The sequence below is a fragment of the Schistocerca cancellata genome, unplaced genomic scaffold (genome assembly GCF_023864275.1).
Source record: "Schistocerca cancellata isolate TAMUIC-IGC-003103 unplaced genomic scaffold, iqSchCanc2.1 HiC_scaffold_718, whole genome shotgun sequence".
NCBI lineage: Eukaryota > Metazoa > Arthropoda > Insecta > Orthoptera > Acrididae > Schistocerca > Schistocerca cancellata.
In genome coordinates, this window is record NW_026046729.1 from 14,977,682 (window position 1) to 15,004,051 (window position 26,370).

General features: G+C 40.2%; 1 protein-coding gene across 1 annotated transcript in view; it reads right to left on the reverse strand.

The window, feature by feature from the left end:
- Positions 1-4,586: 4,586 nt before the first annotated feature.
- Positions 4,587-26,370, reverse strand: part of LOC126141542 (irregular chiasm C-roughest protein-like) — a 501,974-nt gene continuing 480,190 nt past the window's right edge. Inside the window, exons 6-7 of the mRNA XM_049915255.1 lie at positions 23,980-24,116; positions 4,587-4,741 (exon numbers count right to left, since the gene is read on the reverse strand). Of these exons, the coding sequence (XP_049771212.1) occupies positions 4,587-4,741; positions 23,980-24,116 (292 nt within the window). The remainder of the gene's footprint in view (positions 4,742-23,979; positions 24,117-26,370) is intronic.

A 26,370-nucleotide genomic window follows, 5' to 3' on the forward strand; every position in this document is an offset into this window, starting at 1 on the left:
ACAGAGGAAAAGACGTGTGAAATTAGCTCACCTGATTTAATGAGAACCTCAAAGCGACATTGAACTTTCAAAATGGGTAGCACTTTCTGAAAAGCCTTTAGAAGTTAGCATTCTCGGCGTGTGAGTTATTTTTAGCCTGGCTAGGAGAGCTTCACAACAAAGCGACAATCACCATTGCTAAGGAATAATTTTATTGGTGAAATAAGAAAAATCGGATCTGGGCAGTCAAACGACTGGAATGTAAAATGCAAAAATAGCAACAGGTTGGGAGGAGCAACAAGCAACTCAACATGTCGTGACAGGATACCCAAAATACCGTATACGGCAGTCTATAGTCAGATCCTTTCCACTGCAAGTACACACCTGGTGCAGTTCAGGATGACCATCGTCTAGCACAGAACTCAGCAATTGCCTGCACACGAACACCACACAACATCAAACGCTGCCAATGGATCTATAACTGCCTGGTAATGACATTCAGTAAAACACTCATAAAAATCTGCTCGTTAACTTTCATTTTGTCTCGGAGTAATACCTAAATCCCACGTAATAAACACAGAGATTATTTATGATACGAGATGTGTATTATTGTTTGGTTTTGGTCTTAGTGTGTCATGGAAAGCTGTGAATCATCTCAGAATAAGTTTTGAAAAGAGTATCAGCAAACAGTTTAACCGCTGTCCTGAATAAGTGAGACTTTGTGGTATTAAACCATTTATAACGTATCTCAAGGGCATTACTGCAAATGTTCGTATTACTCTTCAATTTAATGTTGATATAAAAGGTTGCACTCAGCTACTAGGATCTATAATTGCCTGGTAATGACATTCAGTAAAACACTCATAAAAATCTGCTCCTTAACATTCATTTTGTCTCGGAGTAATACCTTAAGCCCACGTAATGAACACAGAGATTATTTATGATACGAGATGTGTATTATTGTATGGTTTTGGTCTTAGTGTGTCATGGAAAGCTGTGAATTATCTCAGATTAAGTTATGAAAAGAGTATCAGCAAACAGTTTAACCACTGTCCTGAATAAGTGAAACTTTGTGGTATTAAAACATTTATAACGTATCTCAAGGGCATTACTGCAAATGTTCGTATTATTCTTCAATTTAATGTTGATATAAAAGGTTGCACTCAGCTACTACTTATATAAGTAATAAGTATTTTATTGTTAATTTTTTTCTGAAGAAGTGCGTATATTTATTGCCCGCATCTCGTGGTCGTGCGGTAGCGTTCTCGCTTCCCACGCCCGGGTTCCCGGGTTCGATTCCCGGCGGGGTCAGGGATTTTCTCTGCCTCGTGATGGCTGGGTGTTGTGTGCTGTCCTTAGGTTAGTTAGGTTTAAGTAGTTCTAAGTTCTAGGGGACTGATGACCGTAGCAGTTAAGTCCCATAGTGCTCAGAGCCATTTTTGAGCCAAGTGCGTATTTTCTTGGCACTGATCACGCCCTTTTGGACGTCAGACAAATCGCTCCGTTTCTGCACTGCGACAACGACTGCAATGTTTTTTGCATCATGCGCCGTGCTTTATACACCCTTCAGTGGTTGTATTGCCACCTGCCGTCTGAGAATGATTGTTCCACGATGACATCGAACACGGGCGGTGATCACATAAATGAGGATGGACTGTGTAAATTGGTCGACTGGAATTTTCAAAGGCAGCACTACAATTCAAAAAAGTAATACGGGTTAACTGTCTTATTCTAATATCTCCAACAGAAATTCCGCACGTCAGTTGGTCAAACTATCAGCATGTAGTACACCATCTGGCACATTAGTCCTCTTTGTTACTCTTATTTTACTCTGACAACAGCATTTGGATGTTCTTTAATTTTATTCTATTCCCACAAGTGTGAACACCAATGACAACGTCACGTGCCTTACACCAAGTCATAGTCCCAACAAGGTAAAAACCGTCCAGTATCAGAACGTAGTTGACAATTGTCTCATGACCTTCAGGAGTTTCATATGTTGTTGTATTCGTATAGATAGCTCCTTTTTCATCGTGATGAATACACTAGTAGTAGTTATCTGGGATCATGCGACTGTCGCCAAGCCTTTTGCAAGCGATTGGCACGCCAGCTGAAAACTTGGGCAAGAAATGTAGTTTCAGCCCGTTTGAAAGATAATAGTATCTTGGAGCCCCTACGCATGGGACAATATGCCTCATAGTCGTGCACGTATTCACAGGTTACTAAGCCAAAATGCACCGTGAGCATCTCAATTCGAAAGAATCTGCCACCACCAGAGTAATCTATCGAAGCCTACAACGAGATGCTGAGAGGTTAATTGTCAAATATCGCAGACTGTATCTGTATATAGATCTGGCAGCCAACCTTTCCCCATTGGGTGATCAGTAGCGGCATGCAAAAATCTCTTTCTCGTCACAGAATATAAACCACATTGCTCCACATCTTCAAGGCGTGCATCACATGGTATGGTAATTAACATGGGCCATGAATCAGTGGAAGTGGAGATTCGAAAGAAGAAATAACTTTCACCAGGATCAGTTGATATAAGCCAATGGAGAAGCATATATACAGTGTGTAATGGGTATAATTCAAGATATTTCTACTGCTGACAGAGGACAGTGCGCTGAACCAAATCACGTCTGTATTTACATCAATTGCAAACTAACAGTTATAGCTGTTTCAAATCGAATGTGTCTTCACAAGCTGCGACATCGTCGCAAAAAAACAGTGACCCGCATATGTAATAAGTTTCCTTTAATTTACGACTATGGTCACAAACTTTTTGTTAACAGATTACCGGTTTCGGTCTTTAATGACCACCATCAGATCTGTTTCATAAAAACGAAGTCTTGATGTACTGCAGCGATGCCACTATGGCTGCAGTACATTAGGACCTTGTTTTTATGAAACAGATATGATGATGGTTATTGAAGACCGAAACCGGTAATCTGTTAACAAAAAAATTTGTGAGCAAAGACGTAAATTAATGGAAACTTATCGAATGTGTCTTGTTTTGGTTGTACCTCCAAGTACGTGTGACACAAGCAAGTCATTAATGCTCAGGTCACGTGATGAAGTGTCTCTATTTGGACACAGAACGGTTAATATTTACTGACAGTTGTAGTCCACTTACTGTTGAGGTTACGACTAAGTAGAAAACATCAGGTCCTAAAGTTTGTGATGTATTTATGGGAAGATTGTTCGACGTATGGGAAAAACAAGCAACACATTGATGTGTTTAACTCTTGACGTCCCACACATAAAAGTATTTGCACTTACACCCATTAGACCTTGTGTATATGCCTAACTTTCGCCACACATTAGACACACAGTGTTTAGGTCTCTGTTATGTAATGTGTCAGTAAGTAAGTATTTAAACCAACGCAAAAAATGTGAGATATATATCCTATATATATAAACGGTGTCCCACAAGGAAATTGTCGACATTGAGGGATATAACTGGAGCGCACATTTGAAGCAAGAAACTTCATATCGACATTCCAAATGGTTTCTGAGATGAGACAGTTGTTAACTATATTCTGATACTGGATGCTTTTTTATCTTGTTGGTACTATGACTTGGTGTAACGCACATGACGTTGTCATTGGTTTGCATACTTGTGCGAATAGATTAAATTAAAGAATATTGATTTACATTGTTATTTATGGAACACAGGATTGGTGTGAATAACGTTTAACAAACGGCATGCAAAAGAATGTGGAGAGTAATTGAAACGATGTTTAGACACAGAAAATTTTAGTGATTTGGAAGATATCACAAAGGGAGTCCCACAACGTACAGTTTTGGGTCCATTAATATTCCTAGGGCAGAAAGATATCTAGACCAAAGAGGTTCAAAACAACGACCTAGTTTGGGTAGAATTAAATGTCAAACACGTTGAAAAGGTAAGATAAACGTAATTTAAATGTGTATTGTCTCAGAAATCATTCGGAATATGGGACTTGCTTGCATGAAGTTTATTGTTTTGAATGAAAATTCCTGTCACATAGGTGAATATTGTTTGCCCCTCCTGGGACACCCTGTGTAATAACATTAGGGTGAAATTTTAATATTACCCTGGCATGATGTTTTTCAGAGTACTCTACTAACAAATACCACTGGAGATGCCAAGAAAGTGGTGAAACATATTTGGGTAAAGAAAATAATTGACGAATGGTTTCTTGCATGAGACAGTATATCCCTCCAAGTTGCTCAGCAGGCATGGAAAGAAAGATCACCAACATCTTAAAGGTATTAGAAACATAGTGAATGCCAAGGGATTTCCGATTTATAAGTCTCAGGGAAAGGGGCTTGCGTGGAACGTGAAATACATTTTTCTTTATTTTCTACAAACATCACATTATAAATATAGTACATGTTGAAATAGAATTATCTCTATACTTCAAAAACGACTTTGTCATATATATTTATGCATATGTGTGCTCACATCACAACTATTCCCTTCTCTCACCACTTGCGAAGTACTGTCCGTGCTCACAGTCTCTCGTCTGAGCCCACCCAAACCGCCCTGTGGCACCCGTCGGTGGTTGCGCCCCTCGTGGCACCGCCTGGCCCTTCACGCCGTGGCTGGCCGGTGGCTAGTGACGTCACCTGGAGTTCACCGGCAGCGGCAGCGGCAGCGGCAGCAGCAGCCGCGGCAGCAGACACGCGGCGAGCAGACGCCAGAGCGCGCCGGCCACGCCGGGGCCACGTGACCACCAGCCGGCCGCCCCGCCGTGCTGCATCGCCGCCGGTGTCTCGCCTGCGCGACACACAAACACACAGAGTGGACACCACAGCAGACACCTGCTGCCGGAGGAGATCTCGTCCCGGAAGTATCTACAACTGACTGGACGTGAATATGAGATACTGCGTCTCTGAAAAAGACGTCACAAGTACTACAAAACATAGACAAAGACGGCCGGTGTGGCCGAGCGGCTCTAGGCGCTTCAGTCTGGAACCGCGCGACCGTTACGGTCGCAGGTTCGAATCGTGCCTCGGGCATGCATGTACGAGGGTCACTCCCAAAGAAATGCACACTATTTTTAAATCCATTTTTATTGTAATGTTTGAAAGTTTTACAATGCGTAGATACGTCCTTTAGGAACAATATTTTCATTAAAAATTGGTTAGCTCAGTGGTAGAGCACTTGCCCGCGGAAGGCAAATGTCCCGAGTTAGAGTCTCGGTCCGGCACACAGTCTTAATCTGCCAGGAAGTTTCATATCAGCGCACACTCCGCTGCAGAGTGAAAATCTCATTCTGGAAAAACCCCCAGGCAGTGGTAAGCCATGTCTCCGCAATATCCATTCTTTCAGGAGTGCTAGTTCTGCAAGGTTCGCAGGAGAGCTTCTGTAAACTTTGGAAGGTAGGAGACGAGGTACTGGCCGAATTAAAGCTGAGAGGTCGGGGCGTGAGTCGTGCTTGGGTAGCTCAGCGGTAGAGCACTTGCCCGCGAAAGGCAAAGGTCCCGAGTTCGAGTCTCCGTCCAGCACACAGTCTTAATCTGCCAGGATGTTTCATATCAGCGCACACTTCGCTGCAGAGTGAAAATCTCATTCTGGAATATTTTCATTTCTCCACGTAATTTCCATCCCTCTCAACTGCATTACGCCATCTTGGAACCAGCGCCTGTATACCCGCACCGTAAAATTCTGGACCAACCTGTTGGAGCCACTATTTGGCAGCGTGCACAAGGGAGTCATCAACTTCAAACCTTGTTCCAAGAAGAGAGTCTTTCAGTTGCCCAAAGAGATGATAATCACATGGAGCCAGGTCAGGACTGTAGGGCGTGTGTTTCAGTGTTATCCATCCGAGTTTTGTGATCGCTTGCATGGTGTTTTTGACTGACATGTGGCCGTGCATTGTCGTGCAACATCAAAACATCCTGCTTTTGCCGATGTGGTCGAACACGACTCAGTCGAGCTTGAAGTTTCTTCAGTGTCGTCACATTTGCATCAGATTTTATGGTGGTTCCATTTGGCATGATGTCCACAAGCAAGAGTCCTCCGGAATCGAAAAACACCATAGCCATAACTTTTCCAGCAGAAGGTGTGGTTTTGAATTTTTTTCCTTGGGTAAATTTGCATGATGCCGCTCCATTGATTGCCTCTTCGTCTGGTGAAACATTATGGACGCTGTTATAATTTTTCCAAGGTATTCATCTCTACCATTCTGGTACTGTTCCAAAATTTCGCTGCATACCGTTTTACTTGTTTCTTTGTGAGCCACTATCAACATCCTGGGAACCCACCTGGCACTAACCTCTTTTAACGCCAATACTTTCAGTATTCTGCAAACACTTGGTTCCTCTATCCCAATGTATCGTGACAATTCGTTCACTGTGATGCGTCTGACAGCAGTCACCAATTCCTTAACTCTCAACATATTGTCTGGAGTGTGTGCAGTACGAGGCATGCCGCTGCGAGGAAAATCCTCAATACAGCTGTGCCTGCTTTCATCACGTAACCTGCTTGCCCACCAACTAACTTCCATCGACAGCAGCATCACCATACATCTTTTTCAACTCTTGTGGATGTTTCCGACTGTCTCGTTTCCACAGCACAGGAATTCAATGACAATACGTTGCTTCTGACGAACGTCAAATGTAGCAGCCATCTATAACACATGCTGTTACGGCGCCACTCACGGGAACAGATTGAACTAAGTTTTAAAACAAGCGGGAACAATGTATCTACACACTGTAAAACTTTCACACATGCAGAATGAAAACTGTATTTTTACAAAAATAGTGTGTTTCTTTTGGAGTGACCCTCGTATGTGATGTGAGGTTTAAGTAGTTCTAAGTTCTAGGGGACTGATGACCTCAGATGTTAAGTCCCATAGTGCTCAGAACCATTTGAACATATAGAAAATAGGCACATACCAGTGAATAGAGTACCTCTCCGAGTTTAAATGCGTATTACAGGTGATCGATGTGGCCACCATTGGTGACACAAATGTCAACTGCGGAAAAAGCGTGAGTGTGCAATTCATTAAGTCACTACAACACCAGCCTGCTTTGGAAATCTGTTCATTAGTTTGCAGTCGTGATTAATTCCATGTGGCAGTAGACATTGGGTGATTTATCTACATGTGTTGATACACTTGCCTTGTAGTGTTTCCCCTTGCAACTACACCACAGTGTGAGTAGACTGTTTAGGTTTTTATGTTGGTAACGCCACGTGGCGCTCTCTGTGAAAACCACTGACTGTGCTGTGTACAGTCTGTGGCTAGTCCGCATTGTTGGAATATTTGCTATTGTAGTGTTGGGCAGTTCGATGTGAACTATGTATATAAATGACATTTGAACGTTACTAAGGTAAATACATTGTTTGTTCTGCATGAAAATCGTTCATTTGCTAACTATTCCTGTCAGTAGTTCATGCCTTCAGTGGTTAGAGTCTTTTATTTAGTTGGCAGTATTGGCGCTCGCTGTATTGCAGTCGTTCGAGTAACAAAGATTTTTGTGATTCATGAAAGGTATAGGTTATTGTTAGTAAGAACCATTCTTTTGTGGGGATTATTGAAAGTCAGATTGCGTTGCGCTAAAAATATTGTGTTAGGTTAGTGATGATCAGAATAAGTAAAGAGAGAAATGTCTGTGTACGTTCAGTTTTGCTCAACTGTTTGGAAAACAAATAACGTAAGAGGTTTACCAGCACAGTCATTCATAATTTTCCAAAGGGGACGTTCCATCACAGTACATATTACAAATAGAGGCTTGGAGAGTTTCTCTATCCACTGATATGTGTCATTTTCCTTTACATCCTGTAGTTCACATGCAGTCATCTTCTGAAATACTGGAGGTATTTATGAATAGCCTTACAATGCAATACCAGTCTTTTTATGTTGGACCTCCTTTTACAAACGAAGTACTTATGAATAACTCCATAATGCAATACCAGTCTCTTTATATGGGGCATCCTTTTGGCAAAGACATACCCAGTCTTTCCTCATGAATACCTCCTTCACCATTGCTTATTCAGTACCGTCTGACATTCAGGAAATAATGGAGCCTAGGACATTGACGACATTATGTGCACGCTTTGTCTCTTATAACTGCTTTGAGACTATGCAGACTTGAGGAAATCTTGCATGGTATGTAATTAGTGTCCAGAATGTTGCAAGATGGGTACTACCAATGTGTGAGCTGTTTGCGTTTCTCTCTGTCAGAGAACCAATCTCTACATGTTATGATAAACTGGACATGAATATCCTCTTTATGGATTCATTGCACTGTGCATGGAGGACCAGTATCGAACTAAATCATAGTCTATTTGGGAATGAATAACCATATGGAATACATACTGATGATTGTTTCAGTCTAACGGATGGTTAACTGCAGCGCTGGTTTTAGATTTTTTTTTAGAGGCTAGCAAAATCCTGGGCTACGATCGAAAGATCTGTGAACTTTGAGAAAGCTGGGTGTGTGTTCCGCTGACAAAACATGCTGCTGCCCTCCTCGCCTCCACATGGCGCAGTTAGTTTTCAGAGACGCAAACGTTATACTATTTATCAGCTGATAATGATATTATCCTTGTCCAAGTAACGTCTCTGACTAGATGCTCTGTATTAATGTCGGGTAAAATTCTGCGTTATGATTGGGAGACGTAAGTGTGTGTGTGTGTGTGTGTGTGTGTGTGTGTGTGAGAGAGAGAGAGAGAGAGAGAGAGAGAGATTCTAAGGGCTTAGAAGCTCTCTGATAGACCTATATGGGATATAGAGATGAAAATAACAAACATGGCATGGGTTTGATAAAACACTGTTTTGCGGTTGGGGGAACAATGTATCTGTGGGGTCGTATGCTTAGTTGCACTATGACTCGTCCGTTTGGGGTACTGAGAATAAGTCAGTGCAGTTGGCAAGCCTTAAGAGGGAGTTAAGAGCTGTGAATGGATGGTAGAGGATCAACCCAGGGGCTCTGAGTTAAATACTGACTGCATGTTTCTTTTTCAATTACCAGAAAAATACTTGATTGTGAATGGGATATGTGAATAAGTGTTTGTTTGCTTGAAAGCTCTGTGAACGTTATATTTTAAAGAAAGAGGCATGACTTGAGGGAGAGATGCAGTATTATGACATCACAGAAAGAGACATGAGGCATGGCTTCACAGGGTGAGGGCAAAACAATGTCATAGAAAGGGAACCAGTTTAGTAAAATAAACATGACAACCACCCACTACAGACCCATTAGCGACTAGTGTTCGTATTTGATCCCTATATCAATCAGTGTTTCTGAAATATCAGGGAACTGCGTTCAGGGGCCCTAATGGAATAATAAATGTATTGGGCAATCATTTGATTTTCTTCTACCTATGAAAATGATCCGGTTAATTTGCTTCCCTATAAGTTGTTATCTCCACTGGCATTGTGTCCCCAAGCCTATAACTTAATTATCGAGGGATTGACTTCAGTTGGCTGGAGAGCAGCAACGATTAAAAGCAGCAACAACAAGCGTCGTTTCTATATTTATATTTGTTTTGGTTAAATTTTTTACTTTCATTTCATCATTTATTTTAATTTGAAATTTTAGGATGCCATTTAAGACCGAGCTTTTTGAATGCCTTTGGTGATAACTACTTTTTAATGAGGTCTGCAGAATGTTTTCTCTTCCACGGGCCAATGTACGAAATAACACGTAGTCTTGTGTGTGAGGTATCATATATATAATCCTACTCAAGGATTAAAAGTTGTTACATTTATATATATAGTTCACAGACCAACATCTATATAAATAAATTATAACATTACCATTTACTTGAGGTGATATTATTTATAGCACTACACAACTCTAATGGCGAGGACCTTTATGGTTATGTATCTGTCCTTATAAATGTACGTTAATATAATTTTTTTTCCAGCGTGCAGCGGTTACACGACGCCACAGCATATGATAACCCTAACTAAGTTCTTATATACGAATATGATTGTAAATAATGATAAACATAGCATGCTCATATTGTATTTATTCTACAACACATAGTATCAAAGTCTTTTTTTTTTTTTTTTTTTTTTTTTGCTCCGAATATTTCTCCGACTAGGCGATTTGCTACAATACTTCACGAAGAAATGCTAAACCGTTAACCTGGGCAACAAATAACGAACTGACGCAGTGCGTTATTTGTAAATGACCATCTTATACTGAATAACGCTGTTACTGTATAGTCCTGTATCTGAAAATGAAGTTTATCTTCTGCTGTATTAAACCGATGCGATTTACTTTGTCCGTAGTAGCTATTTGTTCCATCATGATGCACTATTTCTTTCCTGTGGGCAGATGCACTGAGAGGAGTACCTGCCAATTATCCTGACACAATAGAAGCGTGAGTTCATAGTTGTTGGTCCAACTTTGCGGAAACCTCGCGGTATGTGAGACAAGCTAGAACTCAGCTACGGATTCGGTTTCAGCTCCTGAGGATGCAGACGAGAGAAGCCCTTGAAACTCTAACTACTTTTAACAGAACCTTACTTCAATGAGAATGTTTCATTCGGGATTTCCAGTACTTAAATCTAACAAGGAGGAGGTAATTATGTCCGTCCTTTAAAGTTCCTACGAGCTCTTATATATGGAATAATTACATGATGAAAGCATGTAGAAAAATTTGTTCGCTTCAGAGAGATGTGATCTCGAAACTTTTAACAAAGAAGTTCTAAAACGTGATACACCTTCTAATTTACAAATTTTTTTTTCTTTATGGCCCATTTTTCTAATGCTGAATAGGTTTTCGCGTTTCTATTCCTATAAAATTTCTTGTAACTGTATCATCTTTTTCTTTCATTTACTGTTTACCATCACAAGCTATCCACAATATCTCAAAACCATTCGAATTTTTGCCGAATTTGTGAATTCAATTTCTTAAACACATAATCATTATGCTCAATTCACTTAATATTTATTGTGACGCTTCCAAAGAACGTACAACAATAGAGTTACAAGTATTTGCATAACCTAGTTTTCATCCGTTGTTTGCCGAAGATATAATGACTCCACGACTTTTCCAAGTATTCGTGTAGTTTAGCCTCTCTGTTGCGTACCACTAGTACATGTAGTACATGAATAACGCCATGAACTTAGTTGTTACTACATTGTTATTAAACATATATCTGTTGATTGTTCCACAATTATGGTGATAAATGTGACAATTACAATGTCAGTTAGGGATATTGTTTTTTATTCGTACAAACTGCAAATAACCCTCTCCATGACTTCATCATTCTCAAGTACAAAGCGAAAAATTCTCACGGAGACTTCGCCTTTGACCGTCCTAAATCTGTCTGGCAGTTACGTTACTTGTTCTTTTCGTTAATCTTGGATAGAAAGGAAGATTTCCTAAATGAAGATTTTGTATTGTAACGTCTCCACGCGCAGATTCATATATTTTCAATAGAGAAACTATTATTATCTATTACACTCCAAATTAAGTTCGAAAATAAAACTACAGTATTTGATTACTGAATCATTAAGAAGATAAGAATAAGATACAATCGATACATATGAGGAAGAGAATTCAAGGCACTTTTCGCTCTGTTCTAAAAACAAGATGTTCAGAACCATCGCCGAAGCGCTCTGGATGGCAAACCACATCGAAACAATGACAGAACAGCTTACGTATCTCGTGACGCACAGTGTCTCTCTACTGTGAATGTATCTTACGCATATCTATAGTGTTCACTCAAAACATGGTAAGAACAGCAGAACTGAAAAATACTTTCAGACATAGAAGAAACACAACAGAAGTGCAATGGATAGCTTTGTGATATGGAATACAGAAGCCAGCAGATAACAATCAGAAAAAAACCACTCTTAAAATCTCCGTGTATAAAAGGCAATGTCCTGACTGACTGACTGACTGAGTGACTCATCATCGGCCAGCACTAAACCGCTAAGAATAGAAGCTTGGAATTAGCAAAAGGTGTGGATCTTGTACTATAGGCATTGATTAAAAAGGGATTTATCGAAGTCCCAACCCTAAGGGAGTGGAATAGGGGACGAAGGATTTTTTTAAAAAGTCGCTATTAAGGTAATTTTGAAGCTAAACATACAAAAACTGGTATTTGGTTTCTCGGTCAGAAATAAAGAAATACGGGTTTTAGGATTTTCCGAAATTTAATCCTATGGGGGTGAAATTCTGGGTGAAAGCTTTGTTTGACAATATATCATTATTGTAGCATTACTAGTATTTTTAAAGAATATATCTATGAACGTTGTAACTACGGCTACAAACAAAAATCAGTGTTTCTGTCTTTTTGAAAACTGAACCTTTAAGGGGGTGAAGTAAGGGATGAGATTTTTTGTGGAAATATTTTATTATGAAACCATTTTTAAATTGGAATCTCGCTTGTCAGTCAGAAACTTAATAAAAAATACTTCTTTCACTGTTTCTGGAAATTCAACCCTTAACGGAGTGAAACAGGATCAACTGATTCACTGACACATCAGTGCGCAGAGCAGACCACTAAGGATATATTCTTGAAGTTTAGGGAGGGTGCTGATCTTATCCTGTACACATCGTTTAAGTAGGGGTTTCCCGAAGTACCAATCCTAAGGAGCTGAAAAAAGTAATGAAGGCTTTTTGAATGTATGTCGCTAATAGGGGAATTTTTAAAACTAGAATTACGAATACTGGTGTTAAGTTTCTAGTCAGAAAATAAAAAGTATGTGATTCAATATTTTTCTACCACTGTGAGGGTAAAATAGTTCGTGGAAATGTTTTGAAAATAAGTAATTGCTAAAGAACTACTAAAGTAGTTTGAAGGTTACATCTAAGACAACTTATATTTGACTTTAAGGTTAGAAATTTAAAAAAATACGTGTTTCAGTGTTTCTGGAAATTCACCACTAAGGGAGTACAAAATGGGATGAAATTTATTTAGAAAATACTTCGTTACATTAAAAAAAATTTATAGCAAAATTTATGAAAATTGGTATTTCTCTTCTGGATAATATGTAAAATAATATTTTTTAGGGGATGGAAGTTGCTATGAAATATCTCTAGAAGATCACAAAAGGTGTGATTAACAAAAACCCTGGACTCCTACTACTAAGTTACTGTTTGGTCAGAAACACATTCGGAAAAGGCCATACTTGTACAGCCTTAATTAGCGTGAAAATCTTAGAAAGTGTTGCAGTTCGTGAACATAAAAGTTCAAGTAAATAAAAACAGAAAAATATCTGTAGGCCACCCAATCTACACGAGCCAAGCAGTGGGCTCTAAGCTACTGATGCAATAATCCATATAAGGCAGGTACTGACTTGGTTCGATACCACCATCCTTTCAAGAACTTTTGGTTGCAAAATACTGACACGATTCATTTACAAAACAACGTAAAGTGTGAGAGAAGCCGACCGTCAGGAAGATCAGCTTGAGTACCGGAGGAATTACTTAACATTAGACACAAATATGACAATAATAATCTATCTGTAGATTGTTGTTGTGGTCTTCTGTCCAGAGACAGGTTTGATGCAGCTCTCCATGCTCCTCTATCCTGTGCAAGGTTCTTCATCTCCCAGTACCTACTGCAACCTACATCCTTCTGAATCTGTTTAGTGTATTCATCTCTTGGTCTCCCTCTGCGAATTTTACTCTCCACGCTGCCCTCCAATACTAAATTTGTGATCCCTTGATGCCTCAGAATATGTCCGACCAACCGATCCCTTCTTCTAATCAAGTTGTGCCACAAATTTCTTTTCTGTACAATTCTATTCAATACCTTCATCAATTAAATTCAATACCTCTTCTGTTATCCAAGGATTTCTATTAGCCCTCGTCTTTTAACCTGCTTGATCCTCTGCTACCTTCACAATTTCGTCTCTCAAAGCTACCCATTCTTCTTCTACTGTATTTCTTCCCCCATTCTTGTCAATCGTTCCCTAATGCTCTCCCTCAAGCTCTCTCCGCAACCTCTGGTTTATCCAGGTCCCATCTCCTGAAATTCCAAACTTTTTGTAGTTTCTTCCGTTTTAATCTACAGTTCATAACCAATAGGTTGTGGTCAGAGTCCACATCTGCCCCTGGAAAAATCTTACAATTTTAAACATGAATTTCTATCTTATCATTATATAATCTATCTGATACCAGTTAGTATCTGCAGGCTTCTTCCATGTATTCAACCTTCTTATATGATTCTTGAACCAAGTGTTAGCTATGATGAAGTTATGCTCTGTGCAAAATTCTACCAGGTGGCTTCCTCTTTTATTTCTTCCCCCCAATCCATACTCACCTACTACGTTTGCTTCTCTCCCTTTTCCTACTATCGAAATCCAGCCACCCATAACTATTAAATTTTCGTCTCCCCTCACTATCTGAATAATTTCTTTTATCTCATCATACATTTTATCAAACTCTTCGACATCTACGGAGCTAGTTGGCATAGAATAAGTAAACTCTGTATTGGTAGGGTTTGTAAATTTAAATTTAATCATGTTGTCAGTAATGAAATTTAGGAATACTGAGTACTAGCAACAAATTACATGAAGTGAAAAGTTATGTCATGTCACGAAAACTGATAACGGCCAGGAGAGCAGTGTGTTGACCACAAACCTCTCCATATCTACATCCGGTGATGCTTTAGGACTGAGGATGAAAAGGCATCCAGACGGTACCATTGGATCTTCAATGCCTGTTCGGACGGTGTTTGTCTGTTTATTTGAAATGTTATGTGCAACTGACGTAATAACAGACTACAGTTATAGGAGTCAAAGGACATTAATTGAGAAAGGACTAGGATAAGGTTATAACCTATTCCGTATGGTACTCAACCTATACTTTGACCAAACAGTGCGTGAAACCGAGGGGAAATTTGGAAACAGAAATAAGGTTCCGTGAGATGGAATAAAAGACTTTGGTATTTGTCGACGATATGGTAATTCGGTCAGAGATGGAAAAGAACGTGGAACAGTAGTTAGACCAAATGGATGGCACATCGAAGAGAAGTTACAAGAAGGACATTAACAATAGTACAAGAAGTAATAAACGAGTTTTGCTACCTGTGGAGAAAAACAACTGGCGATGGCTGAAGTAAAAAGGACATAACATGCGGACTTGCAGTGGGAAGGTATGCTTTTCCTAAAAATACTTCTCGCAAATTACACAAATGTAAATTAAAGCTGTCTTGATCGCAACAACGAGAATGACGTATCAGCTGCTAATCACTCATCGGAACTTTCATTACACTTAACAACTCAAACCGATTAACATTGTTAGTAAATTTTGTGATCACGATAATTGAAATAAAGACATTTGCTAATGATTCCAGAATGAGATTTTCACTCTGCAGCGGAGTGTGCGCTGATATGAAACTTCCTGGCAGATTAAAACTGTGTGCCCGACCGAGACTCGAACTCGGGACCTTTGCCTATCGCGGGCAAGTGCTCTACCAACTGAGCTACCCAAGCACGACTCACGCCCGGTACTCACAGCTGTACTTCTGCCAGTACCTCGTCTCCTACCTTCCAAACTTTGCCCGCGAAAGGCAAAGGTCCCGAGTTCGAGTCTCGGTCGGGCACACAGCTTTAATCTGCCTGGAAGTTTCATATCAGCGCACACTCCGCTGCAGAGTGAAAATATCATTCTGGAAACACCGCCCAGGCTATGACTAAGCCATGTCTCCGAATTATCCTTTCTTTCAGGAGTGGTAGTTCTGCAGGTTCGCAGGAGAGCTTCTGTAAAGTTTGGAAGGTAGGAGCGAGGTACTTGCAGAAGTAACGCTGTGAGGACCGGGCGTGAGTCGTGCTTGGGTAGCCCAGTTGGTAGAGCACTTGCCCGCGAAAAGCAAAGGTCCCGAGTTCGAGTCTCGGTCGGGCACACAGTTCTAATCTGCCAGGAAGTTTCACATTTGCTAATATTCGATCATATTCTCCATAAATAACGTATAGTTGCGTGTACAATTTCGAAAAAAGTTTTCCACAGAAATAGCTACTGAACTGGGTAAGAGGTGTCGATGACGTGCTGTGTTTGTGAGCTAGTACCACTGTCCCGTTGGATACATTAATACAATATTTCAGCTTCCAACATAAGAAAACTCTCTTCACAATGGAGCTTGGTGTCTCTTCTATAAATGTATTGGAGCTTAATATATATATTGGCACGAAGAGACATTTATTTAGGATTTACAGGAAAACAATGGCTACAGATGCAGTAATCGCTGAAGCTCCCAGCAACAATACAGACACAAACATGTAGCTTTTCATTCAATAGTGCATCTGCTCATACCTGTTACCGTAACTCAGTCTGTCCAAACAAAACTAAAAACCATCAAATACATCGCCACAAATAATGGCTATTGCTCTGCCGTATGTGCCAGATTTCAGATATTCTCAGAAAAAAGTCAAATCCTCGCAAATCTGCATTTTATAATACCAACAGCGTATCCACATTTTAACTCAATAGGAAAGACAGATAGTAACGCTTCCCACAGAGTGGTGTACATAAGATCACATGTAGGGATTGTGAGAAAGTAGATTTTGATAAATTTGGCGCAACTCTGGCAGTTTAGTTTATATGAATATGGCAGAAGCATGAGATTAAGAAAGTAAGTTTCAATCTTTGCCTCCTTTGCCTGTGATCTTTTAACAGAAAACCAGTCATCTGATGTAGAACGGGAAGCAGTACAGTCCCTAAAGAGAAGTAGAAAAAAAAGTGATCCTGCCGCAAATACTGGGAATGAACAAACAAATGACACAGAATGTATCTTAGTTTTGATTTTCAAATCTTTTAAATTAAGATTTTGTTATACATAACAGACGAAACTTAAGGAAGTTGAGGCACACTGCACAAGTCACAACCTCATTAGTCAAGTATGAACGTAGATACAAAAATTAAACGATCAGCATGTTGTGTATCGACAAAGCATGTATTGCAAATAAGATAACACCAAGACATGTACTGGCAAAATTCAGTAGCAAGTGCAGGAATGGGAATGTGCTAAAATGCAAACGTAAATGTGAGATTGGAGACTTGTTTAAAAAAAATAATTAGCTATGGGTAGTATAAACTGCATTTTGAACTGTCAAGATTACTAATTCATGTGATGTTTAATATGTCATTTCGTGTTATAAGGGACATTGCTAGAGATCTAACGTCAGAAGCACATAACAGACTGAATGATAAGTTAAATACATACAAAGGAATATTTTAGTCAGGGAGCTACAACTGAAGGTAATGCACCATTACAATTAGGGCACAAGTTAAGGTCCATAAACGTTTATTGCCAATAAGACGAATCGTCAATGGAAGGATGGGGATCCATTCTGTAAGGCCAATACGAAGTGTCTTAATTCGTTAAAGAAACATTATTACAACAGTAGAAAAACAACAGTAGAAAATTTCCAACCAAAAATAGTCACAAAGTGAGCAAGAACATTGGCAACACTCAAACTATATCTTTAGATATAGTGAACCTTTATTCAGAGGTACCGTTACCAATACTATTGGAATCATTAAGGAAAATTTGTGCTCTCAGAGTAGGCTGTCGAATGATGAAATTAACAAATTTATTGATTTGTTGTTGCTAGGTTTGAAGTTAAATGACTGAAATATAATGGATAAATGTATCTTCACAATGACGGGCTTAGCATGGGAAGCTCCATATCCGGCTTGCTGGCCGACATATTCATCAGCTATCTCGAAAAGACGTTTTTTTAAATGAAAGTCTACATCTGGCAGTGGAAATACTGTACTTTAGATACGGTGATGACACACTGGTGCTGGTTAATGATAACGATGTTGTAATTCATACATTTGTTGACAGATTCAATGAACTGCATAAAAAGTCAAATTCACTTGCGAAATGGAAACCAATTCTTCCGTTAACTTCTTAGACTTACATTTCAGGAATGATAATGGGAAACACGAATTCGGGGTTTTGAGAAAAAATATTTCTGCAATTATTTTTACTGACCACCATTCAAATCACCAGAACCAGAATAATAATGCCTTCTTTTCATTTTCTGTTAACTGTCTTCTCAAGCTGCCTCCCTCACCTGCTGAACGCGAAAAACGATTAGGCACTATTCGACATATTGCCAAGGCGAACAACTACGCCTTCATTACGTAAGATAACATTTAGATAAGGATTGTAAAAAATGCCAAGATGCAAGACAAATATAGGTAGTAACAAAATGGAAGATACAGATAACAAGTGCATTTGCTTACCATACAAAGGTAGCATCGGTTTACAAAAACAAAACCTAAAGGTTTCCTTCTCAACTACAAAGAGCCGTGAGCGTGTTTTGGTTAATGGGGTTGATAAATTAAATATGCATCACGAATCAAGTGTGTACGGAATGGAATGTCCACATTGAGAAGCCTGTTACCTGGAACAGACTGGTGAAAACTTACGTTCAGTTTTGGTGAACACAAAGCTTTCGATAGGCTGCATGTAGCTGAGAGATCCAACTTCGCCGTCCACCTGGTTGAAAGGAGACACACCTTCGCCTCTCTGAAATCGAGAGTCAAGTTGCTGCACAAGGCTGAGAAAGGTAGATTGATCGATCTCCCAGAAAATATGTAGATATACCTTCATCTGAGGTCATCTGGTGTTCACCTGCTCAATGAACAGGTCTTGGTGAAGAACAGCCTGTTTTGGGAATTTTTCGATAATCTGGTGCTTTTGGGAACGAGGCGTCGCGTGACAGGAGGAATTGAATAAGGGAATTTCGGTCTACCTTTAAAAAGACAACACTTGGCATAATAGTATTTGAGAACATAGCGTATTATTAACAGTGACTAGTTTTGTCTTCCATTTTGTTGGTACTATCAAGTGGCATATCTATTTTACCACCAAACAAGTGAATCACTATTCAATTTTCAAACTTAAATGCCAGGTATAACGACAGTTTGTTTTACTGTCTTTCTGCAAACAGCGTAACGCAGTTGGAGCTACATCATACATTTATTCATGAAATTTTAAGTTTTGTTAAATGTCTCTGGTTAAATCAGCCTTGTCCTATTGATCTTCATTATTTTACTTTCATGTTAACAGATCTTCATAACAATTGTTTGTAAGGACTTTTATATTTCTCTTATATTCAAAATTTAGTGAATCACTTAACCACTATGATATGAATGACTGTTAGATTTTAGCTTTTGACGAATTTCAAATTGGCGTGTAACTCTATTTTATGAAAGTGATCTTCAACAATTTTTTTTTAGTTTTTATATATTTAATACTAAAGTGATGTAACAGTTTCGTATAGGACAGTTGTGTGAAAGTATTAACAATCTTTTGCATACGTTTTGGTGGACCAATTCACCACTAAGATATGAGCTACCACGTTCCAGATTGGATTTCTTGAATATTTCAAAGTGATATGCAAATATGCTTGTTGATTTTTGATATTACAAAAGAAAAGAAAGAAGGGTTATAAACTACTGTATTGAAATGAAAATCTGTTAGCTAATTTGTAACATAGTGGTCGTTATTTGCACTACATTACGTAAACTAAGGCCGCTGTACATGTTCTAAAGAACCGCCTCTGGTCACACGCCAATAACATTGTATGGTGACATGTACTCCCGCTAGTTCGTTGGATTGTCACTCAAATGGTATGTTGATCAGAATGGATAGCTGCTATTGGATAACATGATGTTTTAGTTATTGTTCGTCGTACCGAATCGAATTTGTTTAATACTGAAACTTTTTTTCAAAATTATTTTTCACCAGTTGTCGAACGTACCTCCACAAAATACTTCTTTCCTCTTTTAGTTATGTCAATATTTCTGCGTGAAAAATGTAATATTTCCCCATATAAGCACTCCACACGTCATCATTTTTGTACCCTCTGAGTAAATGATACCTGTGTAAGCCGCACGTCAATGTATCTGTGTTTTTCGACATTCAGTTGTCACCTAAAGATGGCGTAAGAAGCCAGAAGCCAGTTCGTGACCAAAGAAATATAGTTTTTCAGAACATCAGGAAGTTTTTCCCATATAATGTTACAAATGTAAGTATTAGTGATTCCTTTAAGAAAGTATTTTTTGTGATGTGTACCGCTAAACTGAAGTTAAACGTGGATGATAATCGGGACAGACTAGAAAGGAATGGAACATTTTGAAATGTTGTGCTACAGAAAAATGCTGAAGATTGGATGAGTAGATCGAAACTCAAGTAGCGAGGTACTGAAGTTAATTGCCGAGAAAAGACCGAGGTAAAACTTGACTGAAAGAAAGAATTGGTTCATAGGGCAAAATTGGAGACATAATGTGCTTACTAAGTGAAATGTGGGGGGTGAGAAATGTAGAGGGACCTCAAGGCTGAACTACAGTAATGACCTTCAAGCTATTGTAGACTGCTGTAGTTACACAGAGATGAAGATACTTGTGTTAAGACAGGCTAGCGTGGAAAGCGGCTATTTACATGTGTGGAACAACCCCTTACATAAAACCTTCTCGAGTGATCAAGCATAAGCAAATGGACCTAGAGAGAAACGTCTGAATCTAAAGCAATCCCATCAAACTGACCTAACCGAAAATTAAGGCTAGACTGGGCCAGGCCACCAAGTCTGATAACGGGTACAGTCAACTTGATGTGGCCATGCCTGCTAGCTCTAGGATGGTCGGTCCCACCAGGTGACAATGTAGTCCCACTTCTCCAGTATATTATTACCGGTTAGTTTATTATAATATTAGCTGTTCCCGGTCACGCGTTGTTGTGGCTCGGTATGGACGAATGTAAAAGAAAGAAAAGAGAAATCACAAGTTTCTAATACATATAGTAATTACTCACCCCCATCTCCAACCATCTCCATCCATCTCAGCCTCCTTCCTCTCTTCATCCATCTCCTCCTTCTTCCCTCTCTCTGTCAGTCACCACAGCCCTCCTCACACTGACGATCTTTTCCACTGGCCTCTCTCCATCTCCTCCTAGCCCTCGCTCTCCTCTCTCACTGTTTACCTTCTCCCTCCTTGCTTTGTGTATTCTCCTCCCCTCTCTCTCTCCTCCTGGCCCCTCTGTCTCTTCCCATCGCGTCCTCCCCTTTGGTAAGTCCATCTTCTCCTTCTCCCCCCCCCTTCGCTTCCAATCCCCTTCTGTCCCACTCTCTGTCCATCTCCTGCTTTATGCTTGCTGTATCCGCTGCATCCCACCTTCGGTCTATCTGTTCATTCTCCTAATCCCTGACCCTGTACCTAGTTAATCATTACTGCAAATTCAGATTATGTAATAGTAATCTAATCATAAGCCGATAAAGCACAAATAACACTTTGCTGTTTGGCAACAAAGTTTGATTCTTATATTTATTATAAATATGTGTATACTATGTATATCGAAAAATATGTAGCTTGTATCCATCCGAACGTCCATTAGAGTAATGTGTAGAAGTTTTAAGTAAATCTGTGACAAAATTTTCGAGGATATTGGTAATAACGATTCCCCTATATATGTTACATATATGTTCACATAACATATAAATTAAAAATAGGCATATAAGAACGGGAGCGTTTTTGAATAGAACGTTGTGTTAAAATTTCAAAGCAGTCATTGAGATTTAAGAGTTCGAGCAAACGAACATTTACATTTTTATTTATATAGATAAGTTAATCGCAGTTATCTCTATATAAGTGGATACTGCAAGACATCCAATTATGATAATGTCATTAACTATACTTGACGTTACATCGTCTTATATCAAGTTCGTCAATGGAGTTCCGTTTCCGTGGAGTGGCTTATCACTTTACGACATTAACTTTTCCGATCTCCAATGGCAGGTCACTGCGAAGTTAAGCCGCACTCAAACACAAGAAAGAAACGCGGCTTCCTTTGCTTTGATTTATCAGTTTAAGCAATCAACTAGAAATAATAATACTGTTATTTGCTCGTTTTGGTCTGATAAGTGACAGCTACGACAAGTGAGTGTAAACACATTCGGGAAATTCTCATGATTTTTTTGACCTTTTTTAACTACATGTTTCATTTCCGATTCTTATAATATCTAAAACTGGTCTTTAAACGCGATGTTTATGCTTTCCAAACCTTACTAAGTAAAATCCGTAGCTCACTGTCAGATGGTCGATTCCATTGAGAAAGGACAAAAAAAGCCTCGAATAAGTCCACTATCATTATGAACTTCACCGAACACTGCTGTTTAGATTGTCTAGTGTGCTTATTTATTTGTTATATACTGTCATGCTTCTGCTACTGCCATCATCAGGCAATGGTAGCACGCGAAACATGTCAGATACGTTACGAAAAAGACAAATGCTCAAAGCAGTGTGTAGAGTACTGTGCAAATAGACATTTTCCGTTTCCTACTACCAGAGTATCTACAGTGCTGACCAAAGTATGCTCTACAGTGTAAAGCTACATGGTTAAAGGTTACACGAAGATCCAAAATAGACAAGGAAAAAATTGCAAAATTTCTGCTTATACTACCATGCCATTAATCATAAAAAGACAGAGATTTCATTCTCTGGTGACAATTCATAAGCACTTATCGCTTCAGGCAAATATGATTAGACAACAACTAGAGCTGTATTACATTACTGTACAAGTTATCGAGTCAGATGGAACATTACATGTCTGTGATAGATGTTGTCATTTGCTACTGTCTGTTTTCCCTACGTATGTATGACAAGAGTTACTTTTCCTGTTTCGGGAATACAGCACCTTGCTGTGAGTGACCGCGCAGTTTTTTGTTCCAGTACAAATACACTGTAGTTCTCGCCAGGAGAACCCTCATGAGTCATACAGCCAAGATTTTTGAAAGAATTTTACTAAATCGAATAAGTGAAAAGATAGAAAAGGAGCTGAGTGAAGAACAGCATGGGTTTAGGAAAGGAAGGAGCACAATCGACCTGATATTTTCTATCCGTCAACTGATGGAAAAAAGTTGGGAGTATAACAAAAGGGTCATAATGGTTTTTATAGACATAGAAAAGGCATATGACTCAGTTGACAGGGAAAGACTCTGGGAAGAACTGAAGAAGATAGATATAGAAGATGGATACATTAATGTTATAAAGACAATGTACAGAGGCCACAATTGTAGAATTAGAACACCATTGGGGAACACTGAATACTTCGAAATAAGACAAGGACTTAAGCAAGGAAGTATTCTATCTCCTGCGCTTTTTAATGTTGTGATGGAGGGAATGAATAGGGCAGTTAAAGATATAGCAAAAGAAAAAGACAAAAAGATGATTTTTGCAGATGATATGGTAATATGGGGTGATAAAGAGGTAGATGTACAGTTACAGCTTGATGCGTGGAAGGAAATAATGAAAAGGTATGGATTAAGAATAAATAAAGATAAGAGTGAAGTAATGGTATTTGGAAGAGAGAGAGGTATCAATGGAAATATTACCTTGAATGGAGAACCCCTCAAAGTGGTAGAAAGTTTCACTTATTTAGGGAGTGAAATATCTAGGGATGGAAGAATAACTAACGAAATTAATAGGAGGTTACAGAAGGGAGGCAATTTCTACCAAACAATAAAACATCTGATTTGGAATAATGAAGTTTCAGAAAGAGCAAAACTCCTGATGTATAAGAATTATTACTTCCCTATTGTCACCTATGGTGGAGAAACATGGACAATGAAAGAAAGGGACTGGAGCAGACTGCAAGCAGGGGAAATGAAATTTCTCAGAGCAGTTAAGGGAAAAACAAGAATGGACAGAGTAAGGAATGTAGAGATTAGAAAGGACCCCAAACAAGAAAGTATGAGAGAAGAAATTGAAAGAACGAGATTAAGATGGTATGGGCATGTTAAGAGGATGCATGGGCAGAGACTCCCCAAAATCATGGAAGAACTAAAGATGGATGGGAAACGACCTAGAGGGCGCCCAAGAACACGGTGGAAAATGGGAGTGAGAATATCTGTTGAAAGGAGAGGTGTGACCTGGCAGCAAGTGGAGGAAGAAAAGTGGTGGGAGGACCGAGCCAAATGGAGAGGGCTCGTCAGCACCCAGACCCGGCGGTAGCTGGAGCGGGATTCGGATATAGATAGACAAATACACTGTAGTTTCAGAACGGTAGCCAACACCTGCGGCACCCAACTCACCACTGATGACGTAGACGAAGACGGTGGTGCTGGCGACGGCAGCCAGGGCGCACGTGTAGTTGCCGGAGTCGCGGCGGTTCGCGTTGGCGATGTACAGCCGGCTGGTCGCCATGCCGGGTCCCATGTCCGTCTTCACGCTGCAAGGGCAAACACAGTGGTTCTACAGCACTTGTCAGCTATACGGTCACAGGCTTGTGCGCCGTTAATTGTTTTGGTTTACATTCTGAATACTTGGCTGCGTCAATGCGATTCTTGTCCTGTCAGTGGATTTCTGTACGCTTTAAACCTGCGAGCCATTGGAAGATACAGGTGGAGAGTCTGTGTGTACCAATCAGCGAGAATTTACTGCACAGTGTGGTGGTGTTCTTCATTAAGACATGGCCCGAAGGTAACATCTGGATGACTTCGCACTGAGCCGCACGAGTTCAGCCGAGCGGCCTAATGCGCTGCAGTCATGGACTGTGCGGCTGGTACCGGCGGAGGTTCGAGTCCCCCCCCCCCCCCCCCCCCCCGGACATGGATGTGTGTGTTTGTCCTTAGGATAATTTGGGTTGAGTAGTTACAAGGCATTTCTAGCCAAGAGAAGTCTACTAATATCAAATACCGGCCTTAATTTGAGGAAGAAATTTCTGAGGATGCACGTCTGGAGGACAGCATTGTATTGTAGTGAAACATGGGCTGTGGGAAAACCGGAACAGAAGAGAATCGAAGCATTTGAGATGTGATGCTATAGACGAATGTTGAAAATTAGGTGGACTGATAAGGTAAGGAATGAGGAGGTTCTACGCAGAATCGGAGAGGAAAGGAATATGTGGAAAACACTGATAAGGAGAAGGGACAGGATGAGAGGACATCTGCTAAGACATGAGGGAATGACTTCCATGGTACTAGAGGGAGCTGCAGAGGACAAAAACTCTAGAGGAAGACAGAGATTGGAATACGTCAAGCAAATAATTGAGGACGTAGGTTGCAAGTGCTATCCTGAGATGAAGAGGTTAGCACAGGAAAGGAATTCGTGGCGGGCCGCATCAAACCAGTCAGTAGACTGATGACCAAAAAAAAAGTGTGTAAGCTTAAGGACTGATGACCTTAGCAGTTAAGTCCCAGAAGATTTCACAAACATTTGAACATTTTATTGAACTTCGCACTGAGAAGAGTTATCGTGAAAGTGAAAGAAGGACGAAGTGTGACGTGTGCAGCATAGGAATTTTCTGTTGTGTACAGCATTGTTTCACGTGTATGGGGCGTATTCCGAACCACAGGCACTGCTGGGCAAAGAGCAGGTGATCAATAACCTCAGTCAACTACAGCAACAGACCACCGGTACATTGTGTAACAAGTGCCGGCCGGTGTGGCCAAGCGGTTCTAGGCGCTTCAGTCTGGAACCGCGCGACCGCTACGGTCGCAGGTTCGAATCCTACCTCGGGCATGGATGTGTGTGTTGTCCTTAGGTTAGTTAGGTTTAAGTAGTTCTAAGTTCTAGGGGACTGATAATCTAAGATGTTGAGTCCCATACCGCTCTGAACCATTTGAACCTTCACAATGGCATGGAGACTGTATAGGACTGCTCTCATTGCCCCACGACGAAGACGAACACATCAGCAGCGCCGTTTTTTATGGTGCCGAACAGAAGGGACTAGGCCAACAAGGAGTGCGGTCTAATCGGATGAGAGCACATTCAGTATGACTCATGGTTCTGGACTTATGCTCATATGGCGAGATGTGGAAACAGTTAATGTACCCAGGAGCATTGTCGAACCGATTTCTTTTGATGGTCCACGCGTTATGGAGTGATGAGGGGTAATGTTACAAGGGCGAACATACATCAAAATCTCTGAAATCGGCACACTCGATTGTCAACGTTATTGTGGCATTGAACGTCTTCATGTGCAAGTTTTTGGGGACGCATTCGGCATTAACTTCATGTTTATGATGACAATGCACGACAGCATTAAAGAGCACAGGTAGAGGAGCTCTTACAACGAGAGGATATTTGGTGAATGGACTGGGCAGCCCGTTTCGTAGACTTAAATCCAACCCAGCACGCGTTACATGCGCAGGGGAGACCTATTGGCCGGGCTCTGTGACCGAGCAGTTCTAGGCGATTCAGTCCGGAAGCACGCTGTTGCTACGGTTGCAGGTTGGACTCCTGCTTGGGGCATGGATGTGTTTGATGTCCTTAGGTTAGTTAGGTTTAAGTCAAGTCCCATAGAGCTCAGAGCCATTTGAACCATTTGGGACGTAATGTAGCACGTCCACATGAAACAACGGCCATCCACCAGCTGTTAACCTCCCTGGCTACCTGGTGGAGGAACGGAACGTCTACTGCAAGAACTCCGTACCAACGTTATGGCCAGCAAGCAGCCCAATTCAAAAATTGCACCGATATCC